At 46.6% G+C, this 23,562-nt stretch overlaps 1 protein-coding gene across 2 annotated transcripts in view; it reads right to left on the reverse strand.

The window, feature by feature from the left end:
- Positions 1 to 279: 279 nt before the first annotated feature.
- SURF4 (surfeit 4) overlaps positions 280 to 23,562 on the reverse strand; it is a 37,917-nt gene continuing 14,634 nt past the window's right edge. For both annotated transcript variants that reach the window (XM_068124981.2, XM_078783599.1), the window contains exons 5-7: positions 21,746 to 21,932; positions 3,862 to 4,041; positions 280 to 883 (exon numbers count right to left, since the gene is read on the reverse strand). In XM_068124981.2, the coding sequence (XP_067981082.1) occupies positions 800 to 883; positions 3,862 to 4,041; positions 21,746 to 21,932 (451 nt within the window). In that variant the 3' untranslated portion in view covers positions 280 to 799. The remainder of the gene's footprint in view (positions 884 to 3,861; positions 4,042 to 21,745; positions 21,933 to 23,562) is intronic.

A 23,562-nucleotide genomic window follows, 5' to 3' on the forward strand; every position in this document is an offset into this window, starting at 1 on the left:
AAGGAGGCCATTCCACCACAGCCATACCAGCGGTAGAGCGCATACCCCTGCCAGACTGAAGTTTACATTTTGTATCCCACTGATAGGCCAGATCTGCATGCGGATCTTCACCGAAGTTGAATCAATTAGTCCTTGTCGCACACCCAACGTGTCCAAGTTTTATCCGAAACCGTCCATAACTGGTTGAGATATTGTGCTCACAGTCAAGACAGACGTGAAAACATAACCTCCATCACCGAACAATTGTAGAACCAAGTCCGTTCCCTCAATGCACAAAGCTCCGTTAACAGATTGGATTTTATTCCAATGTCCATACATCATAAAATAAAAGAGAATAAGCTCAGTTTGGTACCAATCTGTGAATACATCACTTCACTCTTCCATCAGGAATATGGCACAAAGAGTGGAACACCATTTGGGTGTCACTCCGCTACATGAACAAACTTTTAGTTTCTTCTTCCATGAGGAATTTGTGAATCAAAGTAGGAACTTACAGCAAGAGGGGCATCTGGTGTGTTTAAAGGCAGTTCGATCTGCCAGATGTTTTATACACACAAAATGCAAATTGCACTTACAAATCCAATTAGTTCAAAAATATAAAAATTACACCAACCGTCTTTTTAATGTAGAGAACAATGAGAACTATCTTGAAAACAACAAAGCAAAATACTTGGGCGTATTCTAATACCGAGCAGCTGAGTCACCTGCGACTGTACCGACTCTACAACTGCTCGGCTGCCACCCTCCTCCATGTTCCTTTCACCCTCTTCGCTCCAATCCCATTTCCGACCCACATCAATCACCACTTCTTCTTGGCATCCATGGACACTCCTCCTGGTCCCAGTGCGACCAGTAACAGAAGACCGCCGGTGACCGAGAGCGTCTGAATAAAGACACGCAACAATGGCAGACATTACCTCCTCGGGATTCCTTGTGCATAGCGAGCGGGTGATGTGAGGGTCTACAAGCGCTTGAGCAGGCGGTGCAGACATGAAAAGTGGAAATGAAACAACTTTTGTAGAATTACAATCCATGTTACACTCATTCGTTATTAAGCCTTAACAACAGGAAAACTTCATCAATATGTAACGGTACGACAGGCATTGCTGAGGAATATAATGATTATCCAAAATACAGTAGTATGAAAACAATTAAACACATTCACAGCAAAGTACACGAGTTTTATTTGATTTCAAAACGTGGAGTTCGACAAAAACATGAACCTCCCACACCGATCATTGCAGGACTCGGGATCCATTGTTATTGTCCATCTTGTATTGATTGTCGAGCACAGGGGTGCATGGGATCAATTGATTGTAGAGCAATGTTGTCGTGTTGTTTCCTCACAAAGGATTTCAAATACTGTATTAAATGAGTGGAATTGTTGATAAAATATCCACAAGTTGGGAATTCCAAATCACTACTACTACTACTACTACTACTACTACTACTACTACTACTACTACTACTACTACCACCACTTTGTGGGGTCATCCGGTTCTGAAATTTTTGGCCCAAATAGTCTAGTAGGAAGACTAGGTCCCCCTGCACCCCCCGGAGATATACTTCTAATCAGTGTTTCTAGATTGGAAAAAATGTGTAGAAAATGACTAGCTATGGCCCCAAGCTGAAAAAATGTCCCACATACCATTTTTATGCAAATTACTGCTGCAAATTTTATGCAAAATTATGCAAATTTTATGCAAATTTTTGATGAGGAGTAGAGTTGAGGGGTCTTTGAGGGCTTCATCGAGGTGCTCTCGGTTGCAAGACTGGGTCATTCTGAGAAGCACAGCAGGGTCAGAGATCATGATGTTCTCCTCCTCAGTGAATCTCTCCATCAACAGCCTCTCCATTGCCTCACACACTGTTTTGAGGCAAAAGAGGGACTTTGCGTAGGCCTTTCCACTGAGAACACCTTTGAGAGATCCACTTGTTACTAGTTGTGCCTCAAAGAGAATCTCTGCATATCCAGAACCACGCATCTTGTGTCCAGTGAGCATCCCGATGTAGTTCATGGATGTGTGGAAGGGTCCAATCGTTACTACATGACTAGCAAATTCATTTGGCCAGCGCCAGATGATGGGAAGGGCTTTCATGCAGACACCCAGATCAAATGTATTCAGGACCCATCTCTGACCCACCTCAGCAGTTGCTGCCTCGGAACGCTTCAGTAGCTCACGAACAACTGCGTTGTCTGTGATCGGTCTGTGCCTGGTGCCTGCATGGCATGGCAATGGCCTGCAGCCTGTGCCTGGGCTAGGGGGTTTCACCTCTGCAACTGGTTCTCCCCCACCCAGCAAATCAACAGTCGACTACTGCACGCCTATCCACCAACCGATCACAGACAACGCAGTTGTTCGTGAGCTACTGAAGCGTTCCGAGGCAGCAACTGCTGAGGTGGGTCAGAGATGGGTCCTGAATACATTTGATCTGGGTGTCTGCATGAAAGCCCTTCCCATCATCTGGCGCTGGCCAAATGAATTTGCTAGTCATGTAGTAACGATTGGACCCTTCCACACATCCATGAACTACATCGGGATGCTCACTGGACACAAGATGCGTGGTTCTGGATATGCAGAGATTCTCTTTGAGGCACAACTAGTAACAAGTGGATCTCTCAAAGGTGTTCTCAGTGGAAAGGCCTACGCAAAGTCCCTCTTTTGCCTCAAAACAGTGTGTGAGGCAATGGAGAGGCTGTTGATGGAGAGATTCACTGAGGAGGAGAACATCATGATCTCTGACCCTGCTGTGCTTCTCAGAATGACCCAGTCTTGCAACCGAGAGCACCTCGATGAAGCCCTCAAAGACCCCTCAACTCTACTCCTCATCAAAAATTTGCATAAAATTTGCATAATTTTGCATAAAATTTGCAGCAGTAATTTGCATAAAAATGGTATGTGGGACATTTTTTCAGCTTGGGGCCATAGCTAGTCATTTTCTACACATTTTTTCCAATCTAGAAACACTGATTAGAAGTATATCTCCGGGGGGTGCAGGGGGACCTAGTCTTCCTACTAGACTAAAATCTTTCATGAACCGGCTGGTCAGGCCTGGCATTTGATTGAAGGTGGCAGGAAATTGTAATTTGTTCAGGGTGCCGGAAATACATCGTCTCATTGTGAAGAGCACTTTGACATCTTTGACATCCACCAACCCATCCCAGTAGACGAGACGTCCAGTTTAACATCCATTCGAGAGACAACGCTCACATTGATGCCTCTCCCTGCATACGAAACATGGATAACAGTTTAGAGGTAGCGATTCAAACCCAGACTAGACAGCTCAGAGGAGAGGGTGAATACCTCGTGGCTATCCTGCCATCCTGAACTTCCAAATCCCAATGTAATGGAAACTATTAATCGAGGAACTACACAGATGATAACATAATCGCAAAATTGATTTCCTAAGCCTATCACGATTGTTCTCCAGGTGATGTGGGATCACAGGTCATCCTACAGGTTAAATCAGCCTTGTGACAGGCCAAAAATAAAATTTTCTCTCCACAAGATTGAGATTCATGGAACACCAAAGTGATAAAGTATGAAATGAAAACCTTGAAGTTGTGAATCTCACGCGAAACTTCCAAGATCAGGTTCATAGCTTTATGGCCTAAAAAGACTTTATTCCATGCTTGATCCACCAAACCTAGACCCAGGATATCCAGGTCTAAATCTGAAAGCCTTCAAGGACTTACCTTTTTCCAGTGGGATGCATTTCCTGCAGGCTATTACTTTCTTCTATTTTCCCTTTCCACAATCAACGCTCTTTGGTCAAGGAAATTGGTTTCTTCTGACAAACCTACAAGCAATTGCTAATCATGAAACAGCATGGAAGACAAGAGCCTGGCGCTTCACTTGCCTGGAAGAAGTCGTACTTGAGGAAATCATGAAGCGGCTTGTAGGCCGGGATAGCCCAAAAGGCATTCAGGTACAAGTTCAGCGCTGAAAGCCAGAAGACAAGTGTGAGTGCAGCGAGTTTGGTCTTGTATCCCACAGCAACAAGCAGTATCAGCACCGTCCCCACAAGGTCCTGCACAAGCTGCAACGAGAAGGGGATAGGACGTGCACTTTAAAACCAGCTGCATATCTCCGAAACAGGAAGCGAAGTGCCAAAACCGACTGCAATCAATGTTTGAATTTTGAATGACTTGGATCCGTTTCATTTAGAAAGAGTACATTCGACAAACACGCTGAACATCCAGGGTGGGTTGCAATAGCTCTTTGGTAATGCAATCTCCTTCGTTTAAAAAGGGGTTCACAAAGGAGATGGCATTATCAATAAATTAAGAGATCAAGACTTGAAAAAATAATTCAGAAAAGGCAACTTCTGCTCCATACTCATCAACACATGATTGTTCCAGTTTTGCCAGTGTCAAAATACTCAAGTAAACTGATAAGTTCCTTTTTTGGTGAATAATGAGACCGAGAGGAACCCGATCCAGGCCTGAAGCTGCTACTTCGAGTGGAACATCCAACGAGGGACTCAATGGAGAAACTGTAAGGAGTATGATAAACTGAACCAAGCACCAACTGCTGTACCGTAAAATGGGGTGAATATGGACAGCAAGGTGAATAGGGACACAAACTGAAAAAAAGTTCGGAAACTTTTTTCGTTGAAAATTGATAACCATACTGATTTGTTGATATTTGTGTTGAAAGTGTTCTCTTGTTTTTTTTAAAAAGCAACTTATAGTCCTAATTAACCCCATATATGGGTTAAATAGGAATAAATAGGATTTTTATGGCTGTCCCTATTCACCCCGTTTTACGGGTGAATAGGGACAGTCACTAATACAAAAAAAAATAATCAAGAAACAATCCTGAGTTTCCAACCTTATTGCTAAATTGATAGCTCAGATGGATGCGCATAATATGCACCCATAATATAAACCACTGTGCCAATGAAAAAAAAATATGGGATAAAAAGTTTCTCCAAACTGTCCCTATTTCTTGATTATTATTTTTTTTGTATTAGTGACTGTCCCTATTCACCCGTAAAACGGGGTGAATAGGCACAGCCATAAAAATCCTATTTATTCCTATTTAACCCATATATGGGGTTAATAGGGACTATAAGTTGCTTTTTTTTAAAACAAGAGAACACTTTCAACCCAAATATCAACAAATCAGTATGGTTATCAATTTTCAGCGAAAAAAGTTTCCAAACTTCTTTTCAGTTTGTGTCCCTGTTCACCTTGCTGTCCCTATTCACCCCATTTCACGGTACATAGTTCTTTTGCCATTTCCCTTTTGTTTCCAAGTGTTTGGGACATAGTAAGTATGTGCTTGAAGGAGTCCGGGCTCCAGCATGATACGGACAAAAGGATGGCAAGGCACAAACTCGTCCGAGAAGATGTTTATTCGTAAAACCAACTCGGGAACACTAAAAAGCCCGTTTATTCGGCTGCCTTATAAAGCAAAACCAAAAACCGAAACCGAAAGCCACGCCTCTCAAGCGAGGCGTGCTTTGGTGGTCACGTGATCCACAGGTGTAGCTCATTATACCGCATGCGCGGCACGCTTTGGCGGTCACATGACCAGCCACTCTAGCACCGGGGATCCCCGCCGGTGACGTCACCGGCTGGAGCAAGGAGATTCTGATGCCGGTCTTGCTTGGGGGACCCATGGGTCGCTACACACGCCCCCCCAGAATGGACTTGGTCCAGGGAGGTCAACCTGAGGGGGGTCCGGATGACCCGACCGAAACGACCCCTGGCCGGTCGCGGGGGGGGGGGGGGGGGAGGGGTCTGGTGTGGTGGTGGTCGGACAGGGGGTGTAGTGGACGGGGGGCGGCCGCGCCGCGGTGGCAGAGCCAGCCGTGGCGGCTGGCCGACGTCCATGTGGGCCGGTTTGAGGCGGTCCAGCGAGATCCGGTCCGCCCGGCCGCCGATGCTGACGATGAAGGACTTGTTGTCCCGGCGTAGGATCCGGAAGGGTCTGTCGTAAGGTGGCCGGAGCGGCCCCCGGTGCACGTCGTGGCGGGCGCACAAAGACATACTCCGCCGTGCGGAGTGCTGGGGGGACGTAGGAGTGGGGGTCGCCGTGGTGGGACCGGTGTGGTGGCGGGTAGTCGGACGGGGGGGGGCGGCCGAGGGGCCGGGCAAGTCCTCGGGGGAGGCTGCCGAGGTTCCTCGCGGGCCTCCCGAGGTTGCAGTTCGCGGGTGCAGTGCCGAGAAGGCTCGAGCGGTGCATGCGAAAAGCGGGTGAGCCAACCGAGGGGCTGGTCAAGGCCTCGGGGGAGGCTGCCGAGGTCCCTCGCGGGCCTCCCGAGGATGCGGGGCTGGTCAAGGCCTCGGGGGATGCAGTGGACAGGGGGCGGCCGAGGGCCGGGCAAGTCCTTGGGGGAGCCTCCCGAGGTTGCAGTTCGCGGGTGTAGTGCCGAGAAGGCTCGAGCGGTGCACGCGAAAAGTGGGTGGGCCAACCGAGGGGCTGGTCCAGGCCTCGGGGGAGGCTGCCGAGGTTCCTCGCGGGCCTCCCGAGGATGCAGGGTCGGAGAGGTAGTTGCGGTTGTAGTTGTAGTAGTAGTTGCGCGAGGGTGACGAAGCGGCCGTGCCTTCGGAGGGTCTTGGAGTAGGCTCGCCCCTCTGGTCGTAGAGGAGGAGCCGAGCGCAGTGCGTGAACCTCATAGTCATGGCCGTCGTCGTTTCCGAAACTCCGGCATTTCGAAACCGCGTTCGAAACTCCGCCCGAAGCCGTGCGGGAGAAGCCGGCGTCACCAGCTTAGGTGGCTTCCCTGGCTAGGGCGTGCTCGCCGTGTCCGTTCGCAGCCCCCGCATCCGTGCGGGGGCAGTCGGGGTTGCGTGTTCAAATTCGGGGTCACCAGTGAAGGAGTCCGGGCTCCAGCATGATACAGACAAAAGGATGGCAAGGCACAAACTCGTCCGAGAAGATGTTTATTCGTAAAACCAACTCGGGAACACTAAAAAGCCCGTTTATCGGGCTGCCTTATAAAGCAAAACCGAAACCGAAACCGAAAGCCACGCCTCTCAAGCGAGGCGTGCTTCGGTGGTCACGTGATCCACAGGTGTAGCTCATTATACCCGCACGCGCGGCACGCTTTGGCGGTCACGTGACCAGCCACTCTGGCGCCGGGGATCCCCGCCGGTGACGTCACCGGCTGGAGCAAGGAGATTCTGATGCCGGTCTTGCTTGGGGGACCCATGGGTCGCTACATGCTAATCATAAAAGTTAATATACTGTTGTCTTCCTAGCCTTGAATCCAGGAAAAGTTTGACTTCATGAACCGTTATGAGAAAGGCCCAATAACTAAGTGTTGCACATGCACTAGTTGGCGCAGACTCTTGTTGCTGCATTCATTTAATGGCCACAATTATTCCCATGTTCTTGTGGGGAAGGCTGGGGGAAGTTTTTGGCCCAAGCCATTCATTAACCAGCTGACCAGGCCTGACATTCAAAGAAGAAGTTAGAGCAGGAATTTAGGCATGGTGCCGACAATATGCATGCCTATTCTTCACGAAGATCACCGTGGGATTTTTAACGTCCACCAACTAATGCTGGCAGACAGGACATCCATTTAACGTCCATCCGAGGGACCTCACACACATTGATGAATCATCCTGCCTGTGAAACACCGGGGTGACAACTTATAGCTGGACAGAGATTCGAACCCAGGATAGACAGCTTTAAGCGAGTGCATTGTTGTTGTTGTTGTTGTTTAGTGCCGGATAGTTCTCTCGAACAAGCTCATGGCATGGAAACATCTGACTGATCTCCCAGGAGCGGCTCAGAGATCCCCCACATCCACGTTGTTGTACACCTGCCTTCACAAAGTCAGGGCTACAACAGAGTTAAAGAGTTAGAGAGTTAGAGAGAGAGACAGAGAGAGAGAGAGAGAGAGAGAGAGAGAGAGAGAGAGAATTGAATTTGCAACACCATTTATTTCACAAAAAAACACACCAGGTCAAGTTACATTTTTACAGGAGAGAACAAAATAGAAAAAAACAACAGTTCTTAATGTTAAAAAGAAAAGTACAAATTCGATTCATTCACAACACATAAGGCTTCATTAATACACCATTTGCATTCAAAGAGTTTGACATTTTCATTCGCCACATAATAATCAAACTCTAACCTTACTCTTGCAGACACCAGCCCTTTAAACATAGGAACAACATCAAACCCATGCCCATTATCAATTTTAATTTTCCTCGATTTATATATTGAATATTTTGCTACAGCAGCTAAGAAGTTCAGGAGGACACCAGAGTCCTTGCAGGAGGGTCTGAAAGATACACCAAAAATAAAAGAATGTGAAGTAAAAGGAAAAGACAACTGATCAAAAAGGTGTGTGAGAATCAAGAAAAGAGGTATTAGTCTTTCGCATTTCACATAGGCATGAAAGAGATCCTCCTTCTGTACACAGAAGGGGCATGCTACTGGCACTGAGCTGTCAAGATGATGAACAAAGGTGTTCGTAGGGAGAGCCCAATGTGCTAGTCTCCACTGGATATCTGCGAGGAACCCGTAAATAGGTAATTTGTACATATTGGGCCACAGTGGCGTGGCAGGAGACCCTGGCCCTAACCTTTCGGACCACAAGGCCACTCGCGCCACTCCGGAGAAGGATGATGCTTGGTTTTCTCGAAGGAGCTTGTGAATACCCGCCTTTGTTACCAAGTGAAAATGAGATACAAGTTCACCATTCGACTGGAGAGCTGGGAGCACCTTAATTTCAGGGAAAGACAGCCGAACATCCTCGACATTGTTTATACCTTCCCAGCCAATATTTAACTCCTTAAACTTCCTCTTGACGATGCGTATAATTTGGCTGACAATACGCACGGATCTTAAACCAAGAATTGCCGCCACCCTGCCAGCAGACATCCATTTTGTCCCAGATGTATCCCTCAGGTCACAAACTTTGCCAATTCCTCCTTGAGTAAATTTCCTAATCAAAGTCGGACTATGAGGAATGCATGGAAAAAACCCGTTATAGAAAATAGGCTCTTGGATGAACATCCGGCAATTATAAGCCTCAAGGCAACGATGAACCCCAAAACCTTTCCAAACTCTCAGCAAACCCTGATAAAAAGTTGGGATTGAAACTAAGCTGACACGGTCAAGGTTCACCAGGAACAAGTGCCTATCATAACACAGGCCTCCCGCTTGTTGCAACAAGAAAAACGCAAATGAGCGCCAGGGCAGCTCTTCAGCATACAACAGACGTTGCACAGACTGTAGGCGAAAAGCCATAAGCCGGGTGGACACCTCCACAATTCCATGTCCACCCTCCTTCCGAGGATGGTACAGTATTTGCGGCCGAAGCCAGTGGTATCCATTCCAAAAGAAATTAACCAAGACCCGCTGGATGGCTGGTATCAACTCCTTGGGTGGCTGCAAGGCAATTAGTTTATGCCATAATCTTGCTGCTATCAAGTTATTTATAACAAGAGAGCGGCCTTTATAAGAAAGAGATCGCAGCAGTCCTTCCCATCGTTTCAACCGGTGTGTAATTTGTTCAATCATTCCTTCCCAGTTCTTCGTTTCTACTTCCTGGTTGCCAAGATAGACACAAAGATATTTGACTCCATCTGTTTTCCACTCTAGATTATGTGGGAGTGACGGTGGCAGTGTTAAAGAAAGGTTATCTGAACCGCACCATAAGGCTACACTCTTGCCCCAATTTACTTCGGCGGAAGAGGCCGCAGAGTAGTCTTTAAAGCAACGCTGCACCGCAGCAACACTACTTGGGCCCTTAATCAGAACACATACATCATCAGCATAAGCTGTGACCACAAATCTTGAACCAAAAACGGCTCCCACATCCTGGGTTATTCGCTGCCTGATGGATGCTAAGAGTGGTTCAAGGGCAATTATATACAGAAGTCCAGAAAGGGGACACCCTTGACGGATACCCCGACGGAAAGGAAAAGGGGGACATAAACTGTTGTTTACTTTCATCATGCAGAAGGTGTTAGTGTATAACAGCTTGACATAGGAAATGAAAGTTTCGCCAAAACCCATCCGCTCCAGAACAGAAAACAAATATGTATGATCAACACGATCAAAAGCCTTTGTTTGGTCAAGAAACAACAACCCAAAACTGGCACGCAAGTACTTATTACAAGAAATAATATCCCTTATCAGAAAAATATTGTCATAAATTGACCTTCCTGGTACACAGTAGGTCTGGTCAGGGTGCACAATAGAGCTGATCACAGTTCCCAAACGGTTTGCTAAGGCCTTCGACAAAAGCTTGTAATCCGCACACAGCAATGAGACAGGCCACCAGTTCTCGACTAGTTGAGTGTCCCCAGCCTTTGGCAACAGGCAAATGACTGCTCTTCTGCAGGACAGGGGAAGCTCTCCAACATGAAGGCATTCATCAAATACCTCAAGCAGGTCAGGTCCCACAAGTTTCCAAAAAGTCTTATAGAACTCTCCGGGCAAACCATCAATCCCAGAGGCTTTACCATCCTTCAAGCTCCGCATAGCAGTTTCAAGTTCAGCAGCCGAAACTGACATGTTCAATGTGCGTTGCTGGTCTTCCTCAAGTCTTGGAAGCCCGGTAGTCAGCTCCTGCAAGGTCTCATTACTTATGCTCTGGGGGGAGTACAAGTTTGTATAAAAACCCTTCAAAACAGACTTAATCTCCTGTTGGGAGGTCACTATTGGCCCATTAGCAGCACGTAGCCCATGAATCTGTTGTGATTTTTTAACAGAGTTCTCCAAACCAAACAAGGCCTTATTTGGCATATCCAACGTTAAATAACTCATTCTCATGCGTACCAGGGTGCCCATTGCTCGCTGCCGTACCAGTTCAGTCAACATTGCCTTTTTAGTCCATAGCAGCCGGTCACCTGTAGTGTCTTTCCCAGCCGTATTAATGTTTTCCTCCAGGGCTGCAATTTCAGCCTTTAATGAATCAATCGAGAGATTTTTCAATTTAGTGGCATAAAGACTATATTGTTGACAGAACGATTTGACCTGACCCTTTGCGAGGTCCCACCACAGTCGAAGGTTAGCATGTTCAAATTTGGAGGACCGAATTCTTTCCCACACGGCTCGAAAAGCCTCTTTGAATCTCATATCATTCAGCAGGTGGGTATTAAGTGACCAATACGCACTACCCCCTGAGGTCAGAGGCAAATTAAAACCCATTGAAACCAGGTAATGGTCTGTGAAACCAGTTGGGAGTATCTGGGTTGTGGCCATCACATTTAGCATTGGCTTATTCACGTAGAATCTGTCTAGCCTTGCCATTGATATCCTCCCATCATGGCATCTGCACCACGTATAGCACCGTGAAGTTGGGTGTTGCAACCTCCAAACATCTTTCAAATGCTGATTTTTGATGATGTTCTCCAAAATCCTCATAGAAGCTGGATGGGGTTCATGACCGGTCCTGTCTACGGAAGGATTGATAGTGCAATTGAAATCACCAGCAACACAGATGAAAGCGGTTGTATCCAGTCCTTTTACAAAGTCATGCAGAGTGGAAAAGAACACTCTTCTTTCCATGGGCTCACTCGGTGCATATACGTTCACAATGATGATCCTTTGCGTGTTGCAATAGAAATCCACCGCTATCAGATGTCCCTTATAAATTTCCTTAAAAACAATCTTCCGAGCAGGGATTCTATCACTCAAGGCGATGGCAACACCAGCTTTGGGTGTGGTAAACCCACTCAGCCACCACTGCCCTCGATAAAGTTTTCCCCATTCAGCAACCAGGGTGTTCGTAGCATGAGTCTCCTGTATCAGGATGATGTCGGCTTTCACCCTCTCCATCGCCTGAATTGTCTGAATTTTTCGTAAGGGGGTACAACCCCCATTGATATTCAGGGATGCGATACATATCTTTCGCAAAGCCATTTACAAAGGTAACTCACCCTCCGCCTGCAATTCCTTATTCGCCTTCGTGACCGCTTTCCGAAGACGCTGAAATTGGGCCTCCGAGATTTCCATTGGGTCATTTCTTTGCAGGAGGGGTCTTGCAGCCCTGATGAAAGTTTTCACATCGGGAAAATGGTCTTTGATCACAACGTAGCGTTGCCTAAACGTCTCGTTTAGGAAACTGATGACGTTTTCCTTTGTTGCTTCCATCTGTTCTTCTCCCTGATGATCATTCACAGACACAAGGCTTTGAGCTTCCTCATCCAGCTCCCTAACCACATCAGCGTTGAAACTCCTTTGTTGTGTGTCAGGAGCAGGCACACCTTCTGTGTCATCACCACTGCAGTCTTCTTGTTGCATCACAAGGGGCACATCTGTGCCACCACTGCTGCCTATTATAGGTCTGCTTGGACCATCATCCTTGGTCGTTTCAACCGGATGTGAGCAACAACCGTTGTCACTCAGGCCCTGGGACTGCTCGTTGTCACAAGGGACAATGGTGCCATCATCACAACCAATACTGCTGCATTGATTTTCTTCAACAAGAGCAAGGGGTGAAGTCCTACTCTCCTCTGTTTCGTCACCACCCTGCCCAGCTTGCCGAGAATCATCAGGATAGTCTGAGATACTGTTTGTTTGTACGAGTATCACTTTGCTACCTTTGTCTTCCACCTCGGCGCTCAAAAAGGTACGTTTTAGGTTCCTCTTAGCCTCGGTGCCTTTCATCAATACCTCCTCAAAGACCATATTCTCTTGAGGTTGCAGCCTCTTGTCCACATCGACTGGGTGCACCCCTGCTGCACTAACCTCAGCAACACCGCCACCACTTTCCACACCCTGGTCTTCTGGTGTGGACGTCTGTACTCCACCAGGCTCATGAACGGGGGGCACTGCATCAGTTACAGGGGGGGCCGACCCAGCTGCTGTAGCGTACGTCTTCTTGGCGTCTGGGCAATACTGCTTAGTGTGTCCGTGTGCTCCACATCCGTAGCAGATCAAGGTCTCGGTCGCCATGAAGATTCTATATTCATGCTCGCCTACTTTAAAGGTGTGGGAGGTGTTCAACTGCTTCGCTGCGTCTTTTAGAACAACAAAACAAAAACGTCGAAACGATTGTACGTGCTTCAACCTGCCGTTTCTCGTACGTAGAGGAACCCTAATGATTCGAGAGACGACAGTACCAAACTCACCGAGCTTGTGTAGGATTTCCTCGTTACCTAGAAAAGGCGGAACATTGCTCAGAATGACTTTAACTGCCGGCGTGTCCATCGACGACACAGGAACAAACAGATCGTTTCCCAAGGTCAAACCATTCTGCACAACAATATCGGCCAGACTTATTTGCGAAACAAAAACTACAATTTTGTGATTCATACGAGACGCGGCACGAATGTTACTCACGTCGATCAAATCCCCAATCGCAAGCAAAATGTCATCCATTTCAACTCCCTCCGGCGGGACAAGGCACAGCCCGTGCTTACGCGATAAACCCTCATCGGTAACACGATCGGCAGGCCTTTGGCTACTCCTATTAGCCATATCGTCAAAGGAGAAACGAAGTGAAAGCAAATAGATTTGTATAATCCCAAAAAAAAAGAATAGAAAAAAATATATATTAAGTAACTAAAAACGAAAGCACGGTTTAAACCACGTTAGGAAAAAACGTGGTTCAAACAAACCCTTACCGTGCTGGCTCTCCCTCTCTCTGTCTCGAAGGAGGAGAAAAAAAACGAGGGACAGGTGGTAACGAAGCAGGAAGGGAGGAAAAAGGTCAACATACACGACAAGAGTACAAAAGGAAAAAAAAACAAAGGAAAGGGAAAGGTAAAAAGGTTGGTGGGGAGAGGATGAAAAACAACACGAGCCAGGAGCTACAACACACAAGCACGAGCACGCGCCATCTTGCCACGCCCAACACTCGAAACGGCCAGCAGGGGGCGAGAGAGAGAGAGAGAGAGAGAGAGAGAGAGAGACAGAGACAAGAAAGAAAGGGCCAGTCCATGGGGACCGATCGGCACTCAGACCAAGACAGTGCTGCCCTGACAAATCTGGGCAGCAGGGAAAATGGGGAAAATTTGGCCCCGACATGCATTGGGGGGTACAACCACCGCGAAGAGGCATTCCCGAAAGTTGCATTGCACTCTTGTTGCCACACAAGGTTGACTACTTTATAGTATACATTTATAACACTTTACATTTTATTGAAACAAAAACAAAGTTACAATCATCATACTAAAATACACAATTTGGTGTCTGTCTGATGATTTTTGACCATGATACATTTGGTTGTTACTTATCCAATCTCCAACAAACTTCACATGAGGACTAATAGTGGGGGGGCCAATGTAGCAGATTGAAATGCCCGGTGAAATTGCTTGTTAATTTTTGGACACTGGTTGGGCTGTCTTTAGGGATGATATAAGTTCTAGAAAAAATATGTCTCCAATTGTTTCAAGTTCTTTATGGCGGCCATTTTGGATTTTCAAAATGGCAGATGTCGAAAACGTAAAATTCCATTATCTTGGCTTCTAAATGACCTAGAGTTTCGATTCTGGTGTCCAGTTGTACATTTTTGGGGATAGAGAATTGAATGAAACCTTCTTTAATAACCTACAAGGGATAAAAATAGGTTTTTATGGCACAGCCGAACCAGTGTCCAAAATCTAACTTAATGCACATCTATCTTAATTGTTATTTGTTATTTGTATGTTCCAGATTCGTGACCCTGAGCTATGATGGAGCCAAAAAGCAAGAAAACCAAGAAAGAAACTGATTTCACACTTTGCATTCAGTGCCAGGATCCCCAAGGTGCACTAGTGACTGAGCCAGCACTGGGCTCATATGCAAAGTTTCTCCAGTTCATCCAGGAGAGGGCACGATATGGTGATGCCGACTTCAAACAGATCAGCGAACGATTAAGCTGTTTCACTGCCACTGACTTGAGGAACAATAAAGCAAAGTGGCACCAGGCATGTTATGGATCTACATGCAACACTGCTCACCTGGAGCGTGCTAGAGTTCGCCACCAGAAAGCCTGCGAACATGGCGACACCCAGCATCTTCATAAGAGGTGTGGACGTCCTTCTTCTGCACCTGCCGCTGCAAGTACCTCAGGTTCTACGCAAGACGAGACTCTTCGCTTCACACGTTCATCATCAACTCCATTCAACAGAGACCTTTGTTTCTTCTGTCAAGAGGTCACTAAGGAAAGTGTACATGTTGTATGCACGTTCAACGCAGGTAAACAGCTGAAGAAAGCTGTTGAAGAAGGCAGCAACCACAAGTGGAAAGTTCAGCTGAGTGCTGCCATCAGTGCACATGATGCTCATGCGATCGACGTCAAGTATCATCTCCCATGCTGGGTGCAGAATGTCCAACGTGCTCCCAAGAGTGGGACATCAAGTGATGACAAAGAACACATACTGCAAGAAACTAATGTTATCAAAATAGCCGCAGACATTGAGTTTGTCAGCCTTGTTCGCTCTCTACTCCAAGCTGGTGAAATTCTCAACATGTCTGACCTGAAGTCGGTTTACTCCAGGATTCTTGACAATAATGGTGTGCACAATGTCCCATCACCTACTACCCAAGGCATGAAGGAGAAAATCAACTCTCACATTGATGACGTTCACTTCATGAAACCAAAACGTCGAAACGAGTCAGACTGTGTATTCTCCACTGCCGTGCGTGATGCAGCTGTCGAAGATGCAATGACGAAGACAAATGAAAAAAACATCGAACAACTGTTTGAGAGTGCCTCTGTTCTCCGCAGTGCCATTGCTTGTCAGAACAAGCACCCATGGCAATTTGAAGGAGAAATGAACACTGATGATGCTGAAAAGCATGTACCCAAAGTACTCTATGCTTTCCTCCGCTGGCTACTGGAAGGACCAGCCACGAGCATTGAGCCAGAGACTATGCGCTCAGCCACTATTCATCGAGATGTTATAACCATCAGTCAGAACATCATGTACGGCTACAAGTCAAAACGCCAAGTCACGTACAAGCCCAAAGAGCCAGATGCACCATTCCGCCATCGCTTAGAATGGCCACAGCAGCTTGCCGTTGCCATTGTAGTCCATCAGTCCACCAGAAACAAGAAGCTTCTGGATTTCCTGCATGGGTTCGGTCTGTCTGTTGATTATAGTCGGATCTTGCGGTTGGAGACACAGCTGGCCAACTCAGTCATAGAGTCTACGACAGAACAGGGTGTATACTTTCCAAGAACCATGCGCATAGGGACGTTTGTCTTCTTTGCAGTGGACAACAGTGACTTCAATGAAGACACACCTGATGGGAAGCGGACACTCCATGCTACAGCCTGGGCACTCTACCAACGACGGGAACATGCACCCTCCACAGATGAACATAGAACACTGACACTACATGACCGAAAGGCCAGACACCGCTCACTCAAGGTTCTGACTGCTCCAGACTTTGTTCCTTGCCAAGCACCAAACAAACAATCTGCCACAGGTACCACGTATAGCTTCAAGACACGGTCAAACCCAGATGTCACCAAGCCGTACTCTGCAACGGACACAGTGTGGCTACTTTCACGCACAATCATGCGAACAGCTGAAGCTGAGGACGTACAAGACGACATCATCCCACCAGATGACCAGCTGCAAGCTGCAGAACCCCAGCATGCTGACCCTGTTGGGTCACTCGTCCACGATCCAAAACAACCACCTGGCAGTAGGATCAAGCATCACGATATCCCAACTTGGACAGCCTACAACTCACTGCTCTCCTCTTCGAAGCCTCTGACAGAGGTCAACGCCCTGCCATTGGTAGCAGCACCAGCCCATGAATGGCAAACACTGATAACAGTCTTGAAACAGACACAGCAAATCAACTGCATGGTCATGGGTCCCGATAGGAAGACAGTGATCACCTTAGACATGGCCCTGTATGAGCGAGCCAAACAGCTGGAGATGACCAGAGATGACTGCAAAGGCAAGTGGGTACTGCGACTAGGGGAGATGCACACTGTGATGGCTGCACTGAGGGCTGCTGGGAATGCCATAGAGGACAGTGGTCTTGACGAGGCTTGTTCTGAGGCTGATATCTATGGCCCAACAACGACCAGACAAATACTGGAAGCCAAGCACATGAAGAGGGCTTTGGAGGCCCACATCACCACTGTCCAAGCCCTCTTCGACCTCTATGTGGACGAATTCTTCCAAGAGCATCCCCATCTGAGGGGCCCATGTACCCAGTCAGCACAACAGGTTGCCCAGAGCTGTCATCTACACAACCGAGAGGAGATGACAAGCGCGCAGAACAACATGCTAGCTGTCCTCGAGTCAAACGAAGTCCTGGAGGCCATGGCAAAGTTTGATGAGAGGAAAGAAGCCAAGAGTCCACTGTTCAAGTTTGTGCGACGCTACATGCGGATGATAATGCTGATATACACATTCATCCGTGCCACCCGTGATGGACAATTTGAGCTTCACCTGTCTTCACTGGATGAGATGTGCATATACTTCTTTGCACATGACAAACAGAAATATGCCAGGCTGACTCCCCGGTACCTTGCAGAGATGAAGGCCCTGAAGATGACAGATCCAGGGATCTACCAAGAGTTCATGGATGGGAACTTCAGTGTCCATAAGAATGAAATCCCCTTCTGTGCTGTAGGTGTGGACCATGCACTGGAGCACATCAACAGGATCATGAAGGTGACAGGGGGTATTGTGGGCATTACCCAGAATGCCAGTGCCCGCGAAAGGTTCTTTCTGACAGCACCAGAGCTGAGTAGGCTTGCTGAAGAAGCCCGTCAGATGGCTGGCTCACAATCAGCTACACGCAAGGAGCACCACGACCTATCAACCACAGTCTGGGCTCGGCAGGAAGACAGCATTCGTCGACTGAAGAATGTCATCAGAGAGTCCATGAATCCCATGACGCATGAGGGTGAAGACCTGACGACTATCATCACCAAGGTGGTGATGCCAGCTGAAGTACAGAAGGATGTCTGCAACCAAGATGAGATTGGTCAGAAAGCGTATAACACGTTTGTTGCAGAGCGCATCAACACAAATGAAATCAACCTTTGGGCCAGAATGGGAAAGGTCAAACTGAAGATGTGGAAGAGTGCCAGGAAAGCTGTGAAGCACAAACTGGCAGACAAGGTTGTAGAGCTGAAAGACGACAGGTCACTGTTTGCGCGTCCAAGATGGCTGCCATAAGAACCCTTTTGATCATATGTAGGTGTATAAATGTGTGTTTATTGGATTAAGTATCCGCAAATATGTACATTTGGACACCAAAATTAACACTCTAGGTCATTTAGAAGCCAAGATAATGACAATTTCGGTTTTCAACAAACGCCATTTTGATAATCCAAAATGGCCGCTATAAAGAACTTGAAAAAAATGGAGACATATTTTTTCTACAACTTCTATCATCCCTAAAGACAACCCAACCAGTGTCCACAAATTAACATTTGAATTCAACGGGAAAACATTGGCCCCCCCACTATAAGGATCACACAATGAAGGTTGTAGTGAATTCATTTTCCCTCCCCCTCCCCAAGGGGGTTTTCCCCACCAATGGGGTTGAATGTTGAGGTGTATGTATATCCATGCTAAGATAGCTTTATCGTGACGTTTTTCCAAGGCCGCTTCTAATAAACACAACACTAAATATAATAACATAATATTAATGTTATTACATAACAATATTAATACTGTTGCGAATATGGAATTTGGCCTCCATATCCGCTTGTAAATATTCCCCTATTTCCCCAATACTCCCCAACTATCCCCAATCCCCCATTCCCTAGTCCCATTGTCTGTAAACAACACTCTGTAGAACCGACCTTCCCCTTTTTCCCCCATTAAATGTCGTGCCCAGGTCCACCGCATCTCACGTAGACAACTTTCGGACATCTTGCTAGTTATTCTTAGTCTATGTCAGTTAAGGACTCGTTTCCATTAATTCTGACTCTTCGTTGCACCAGAATGTGATTATATGGCACCAGTAGTGAGTTTAGGACCTTCCCATACCTCCTCCCATCTTCTTCCCCGAACAACAACAACTACAACAACAGAGGGGCGCGGCGCGGCGCAGGGGGAGTGTGCGTCCTCACACCGGCTCGGTTAGCCGCCATGACCATGCGCTCCGACGGGGTTACCACGAAGGGGCTCCCTGTCAGCCCCTCGTCAAGGGCGGAGCCGGTAACCCCCCCGCACGCACCCAATGAGAAGCAACGAGCCGATTCCATCTGGGGCGGAGCTAACGAGCCGAGGGCGTGTCACTCCCCGCCGGATATACGCGGCGACTTACCGGATGCGAGGTCAGATGCGCCTGAACTACGGAGAGCAGAGGAAGCCACCGCCACCCCCAGCGCGACGATACCTCCCCGCATCTTTGGACCGGACCGAACCGGGTCGATTCTGCCCTGAGCCCAGGTGCACCTGGAGCAATCGATTCTGCCTTTCCTTGCCATCAATCCCCGTGTGAGTCAGCCTTTTGTCCCGTTTATCTGTCGTCTGTTGGGGTTAATATAAGAGTGTGTCTAAGTGCCTATCTTACTATGCTGTACCTCTCGTCTCTGTAGTCTAACCTTCCGCCATAATATAACCTCCTCCGGGGGTCTTGAGAACCGTATCCCTGGTGTCGTGTCCTTTGAATCCCAGCCGTTGTGTCCTTTTCCTTCATTGATCTAGCGTAGCGCGACTAGTCAACGTTCGAGCATAATCGGGTAAACTGTGCAGACGTGGTCATACCAAACCGCTCGGTAAACTAACATCCACAACCGCGTCTGTAACAATACTAATAATATCCCATTCCCCCAAGTGGTTTTTCCTCCTTGAACAAATGTTTGTTAACGTTTATAAATAGCTTATCGTGCCATTTTCGTGGGAGCAATGGCATCCTACCAGAAGTAAAAATATTATAAACCACAAACACGTATGATTACCTTTTGAAACAGTTGCTAATGCTGTTTAACACTAAACTGAAAAGGAGGAAACCTAGAGTGTGTTCAGTTACCAAGCAGCTAGCTCGTGCTCGCCAAGCCAGCCGTTCCTTATCAACGGCTTTGAATTGAGTGCTTGCTAGAATGCTTAAGCCACTTGGTGAGCTCTCACAAGAAACTTGCTAAATAGGTTATTTGGGCCCGACCGTAGATTTAGTGTCATCTCTATAGCCCAGAGAGGAATGAATGATCCTTCCTGTCGCTCCCGTATGCAACGGGTCTACTAGTAATTTGTAAATGAGAAAAACGGTATAATAGAAGTGTCAACTAATAAAACAGTGGTAAGTAGAATGGCACTCGGTAGAGCACATACCTCCGCTACACTGAACAGTTTATGGTTTGTATCACACTGATATGCCGGATCTGCATCCAGACCTTAACCAAAATATAACAAAATCTGTTTGTTCTTGTCACCTACCCAACACCTCCATCCAATTTTGTCATAATCCATGTCCAACTTTTTGAAATATCATGCTATATATCGTTTTTGGCCGCATCTCTCAATGGTGAAGAATCACTTAAGAAATTTAAAAATTCTAATATGCAGCTTCACATTTGGATCTTCACCAAAATCAAATAGATTCGTCCTTGTCACACACCCAACCTGCCCACCAAGTTTTGGTCCAAATCGGTCCATAACTTTTTGAGATATTCTGCTTACAGACAGACAGACAGATAAACAAGAAGATGTCATGCGGAGCACGATACTTGCAAAATCCACCCCCCCCCCCCCCCAAGAAAAAGGAATTCCATTGATACAGCAAATTGTCCATTTCATCAAGATTCAAATTGACAATCCTGATCAAAGCTCGGGTCAATAGGAAGAAAAGTGACGATTTGTGATGATTTTGGAAGGTTGACCTTGAGTTGACCTTTGACCTCAAAAATAGTTGGTTTCCCTATTTAGTGACTCAATGTGCAAATGCTGTTCAATTTTCAAGTCAAGCGGATGAAAATTGACTGTTTTTCAGATGAAAAGTGATGATTTTGGAAGTTTGACCTTGAATTGACCTTTGACCTTTTGACCTCAAAAATAGTATGTTTCTCAATTTAGTGACTCGATATGCAAATGCTGTTCAATTTTCAAGTCAATCGGTTGAGAATTGACGGCGTTTTAGATGAAAAGTGATGATTTTTTAAATTTGGCCTTGAGTTGACCTTTGACCTTTGGACCTCAAAAAGTTCATTTCCCAATTTAGTGACAATATACAAATGCTATTCAATTTTCAAGTCAATCGGATTTAAAATAGCGATTTTAGAAATTTGACCTCCAGATGACCTTTGACCTCAAAATCAATACACTTCTTCCTTGTGACCAATTCTACCATGCTTCGTGACGATCGGTTTAGAATTGACAAACAGACAAACAAACAGACAAACAAACAAACAGACGGAACCACAAACGCAACCGACCAATATACTTGAAAAATCTTCGATTTTGCAAGTAATAAACACAAACAAACAAGGCAGGGACGAAAACAACCTCTGTCCACCTTCGGTCACAGAAGTAACAAGGTGATGCTTGTACTACCAAAGTAGTTTGTACCCCCTGCCTGACAATGGGAGAATCGCAGTTTGCAATAGTCCAATCTGTTTCACCAGAATTCAAACCAACAATGCAAATAGCAAAAAACCTGTGCTATGTGGCCAAATTTACCTGTAAAAAGGGGTGAATGGAAATGAAGAGGCTGACCGTTGGCGAAGAGGGTGGGGGTGATTGGTAGTGAAAGGAGGGGACAGATTGGGAATGAAATGGGGAGGGTGATTGACAGTGAAAATTGAGGGGGGTGGGGGGAAGCGGTGGGGTAATTGGCAGTGAAAAGGGGAGAAGGGTGGGGGTGACTGGCAGTGAAGGGGGAGATTATTCTCTCCCTCTCCACTAGAAAAGGCACATACTCACCGAGACAGCATTTGCCTCAAAGTGTAGCAGCGTCATGAACATGAGCACAAGGAGCAAGCGACCACCAAGCTGCATGTACTGACGAAGAGTCGGCGTACCCACGCTCGGTACGCCAGCAAACATCGACCTGCCATCGGAGTGAGACTCGGCAAGCAGCAGAAGCAAACCTCCGCTCAGTGCCAGGTTCCTACAGGTACAGATACAAGTGAGGATCTTCGTTTATTTAAATTGACAAGATGTTTGCGGTTGATCGTTTGAAGAATAACGGTTGTGCAGTTCCTACAGAACATTCTTCAAGTATAATTTGTCATTTAGGGACAGTGGAGTGCTGAAAGGATTGGGTCATGGTTACAAACATAGCGACAAGATAGTTGCCATTCAATATCAATTTATGAGCAATCTACCATTGGCATTTACTCCACTCCCTTTCTCATATCTACAACAGTCATGTATAATACAAATGTGGGGATGGGCAAATCTCCAGTTGGCTCAACTTCTGTGCATATGGCAATTGCAGGTTAAAATTATGACTAATCCAGCCTCCAGCCCCACACCACCACATCAATAACCAGTGGCAAAATCAGTGTATTATTTGCCGTCAGACAACTTTGGCACCCATTGCAGCAGTGATAACTTCCAATGTCATGTGTTACCTGGGCAGAGTTAATTCTGAGCCGTGGAAAGACTCACGACACACCATCGTGGTTATAGGTATGGCATGTTCGAAGTTGTGACAATTTCATTTTGCCATGAAGGGTAGAATTTGATGATCACTGCATCCTAATGTTCAAATTTACAACCAAGGTCATGTTTACCATCATGTCATGTTTATCGGCAGCTGAGAAAGTTTGGACAGGGAAAGAATACTTCACTTTCTGAGTAGGCCTTCTGCATGGAATGTTCCAGGTCTTCTATATGGAATGGCGCAAGATTCAAGGACAGTGGGATGACATCTGGATGACCATCAAGAACCATTTTTCTCCAGCACAACATGCACACTGCTGGTGGTCCAGCATGGGCCAAGGGATAGCAACTATGATGATTTGCAGATGTTTTCTCAAGCAAATAATGTAATTGTATAATCAGATTTCCTTCCCACTCCATCTCATTGTGCTGCATTGAAAGACCCCCCTGGCATAAAAAGGTGCCTCACGTTCATCGTGGGTTTTGTGTACAAAATCTAGGCTCATGGAAGAGCAAGGTGATGGTGGAATGCGGAGGGTGATTGCAAGTGAAATTGGGAGGGTGATTGAGGGTAAAAAGGTGCCATATTGACAGGATGGAAATTGTGGCTGCAGTTGCACAAGCAAGGGAGAAAACACCAAAACCTGCAAGAAGGGCATTGGGTTTAACGGAGTTAATAAAGATTGGGGGTATGGGTGGGGGATTGTGATCCATCATCTGCTTGAAGCTTTCGAGGGAAGAGTAGGATTGAACAACCTCATGGAGGACATTCCACAAACAGTAGAAAATATTGGAGGTGTGCAATAAGCCTGGATTTTGGAAGTTTAATCACGAAGGGGTTACTGGAAAAATGCATACATCATGGAGCTGCTGTAGAGGGTCGGAGGGATGAGAGCGCAGAGGTAGCTAGACCAGAGGCCAGGCGGTAAATAAACGGAAACGTCAACGACCTGTCTCAAAGTGAGAACAACAGGCCTTGTGCTTCAGCCTCAATGTTAAGAGTTTTATATGCCATAGAATTTGAATACAAATCGACGGACAGTCACGTTGTATGCCAGTTTTTCAGAAATTAAAATTGACTATTCAGCCCATATCAGACACATTATAAAGCAGCAACACCTCTGTCATCCCAA

Source organism: Myxine glutinosa, chromosome 8 (genome assembly GCF_964187855.1).
Source record: "Myxine glutinosa chromosome 8, kmMyxGlut1.1, whole genome shotgun sequence".
In the NCBI taxonomy this organism is placed as follows: Eukaryota; Metazoa; Chordata; class Myxini; order Myxiniformes; family Myxinidae; genus Myxine; species Myxine glutinosa.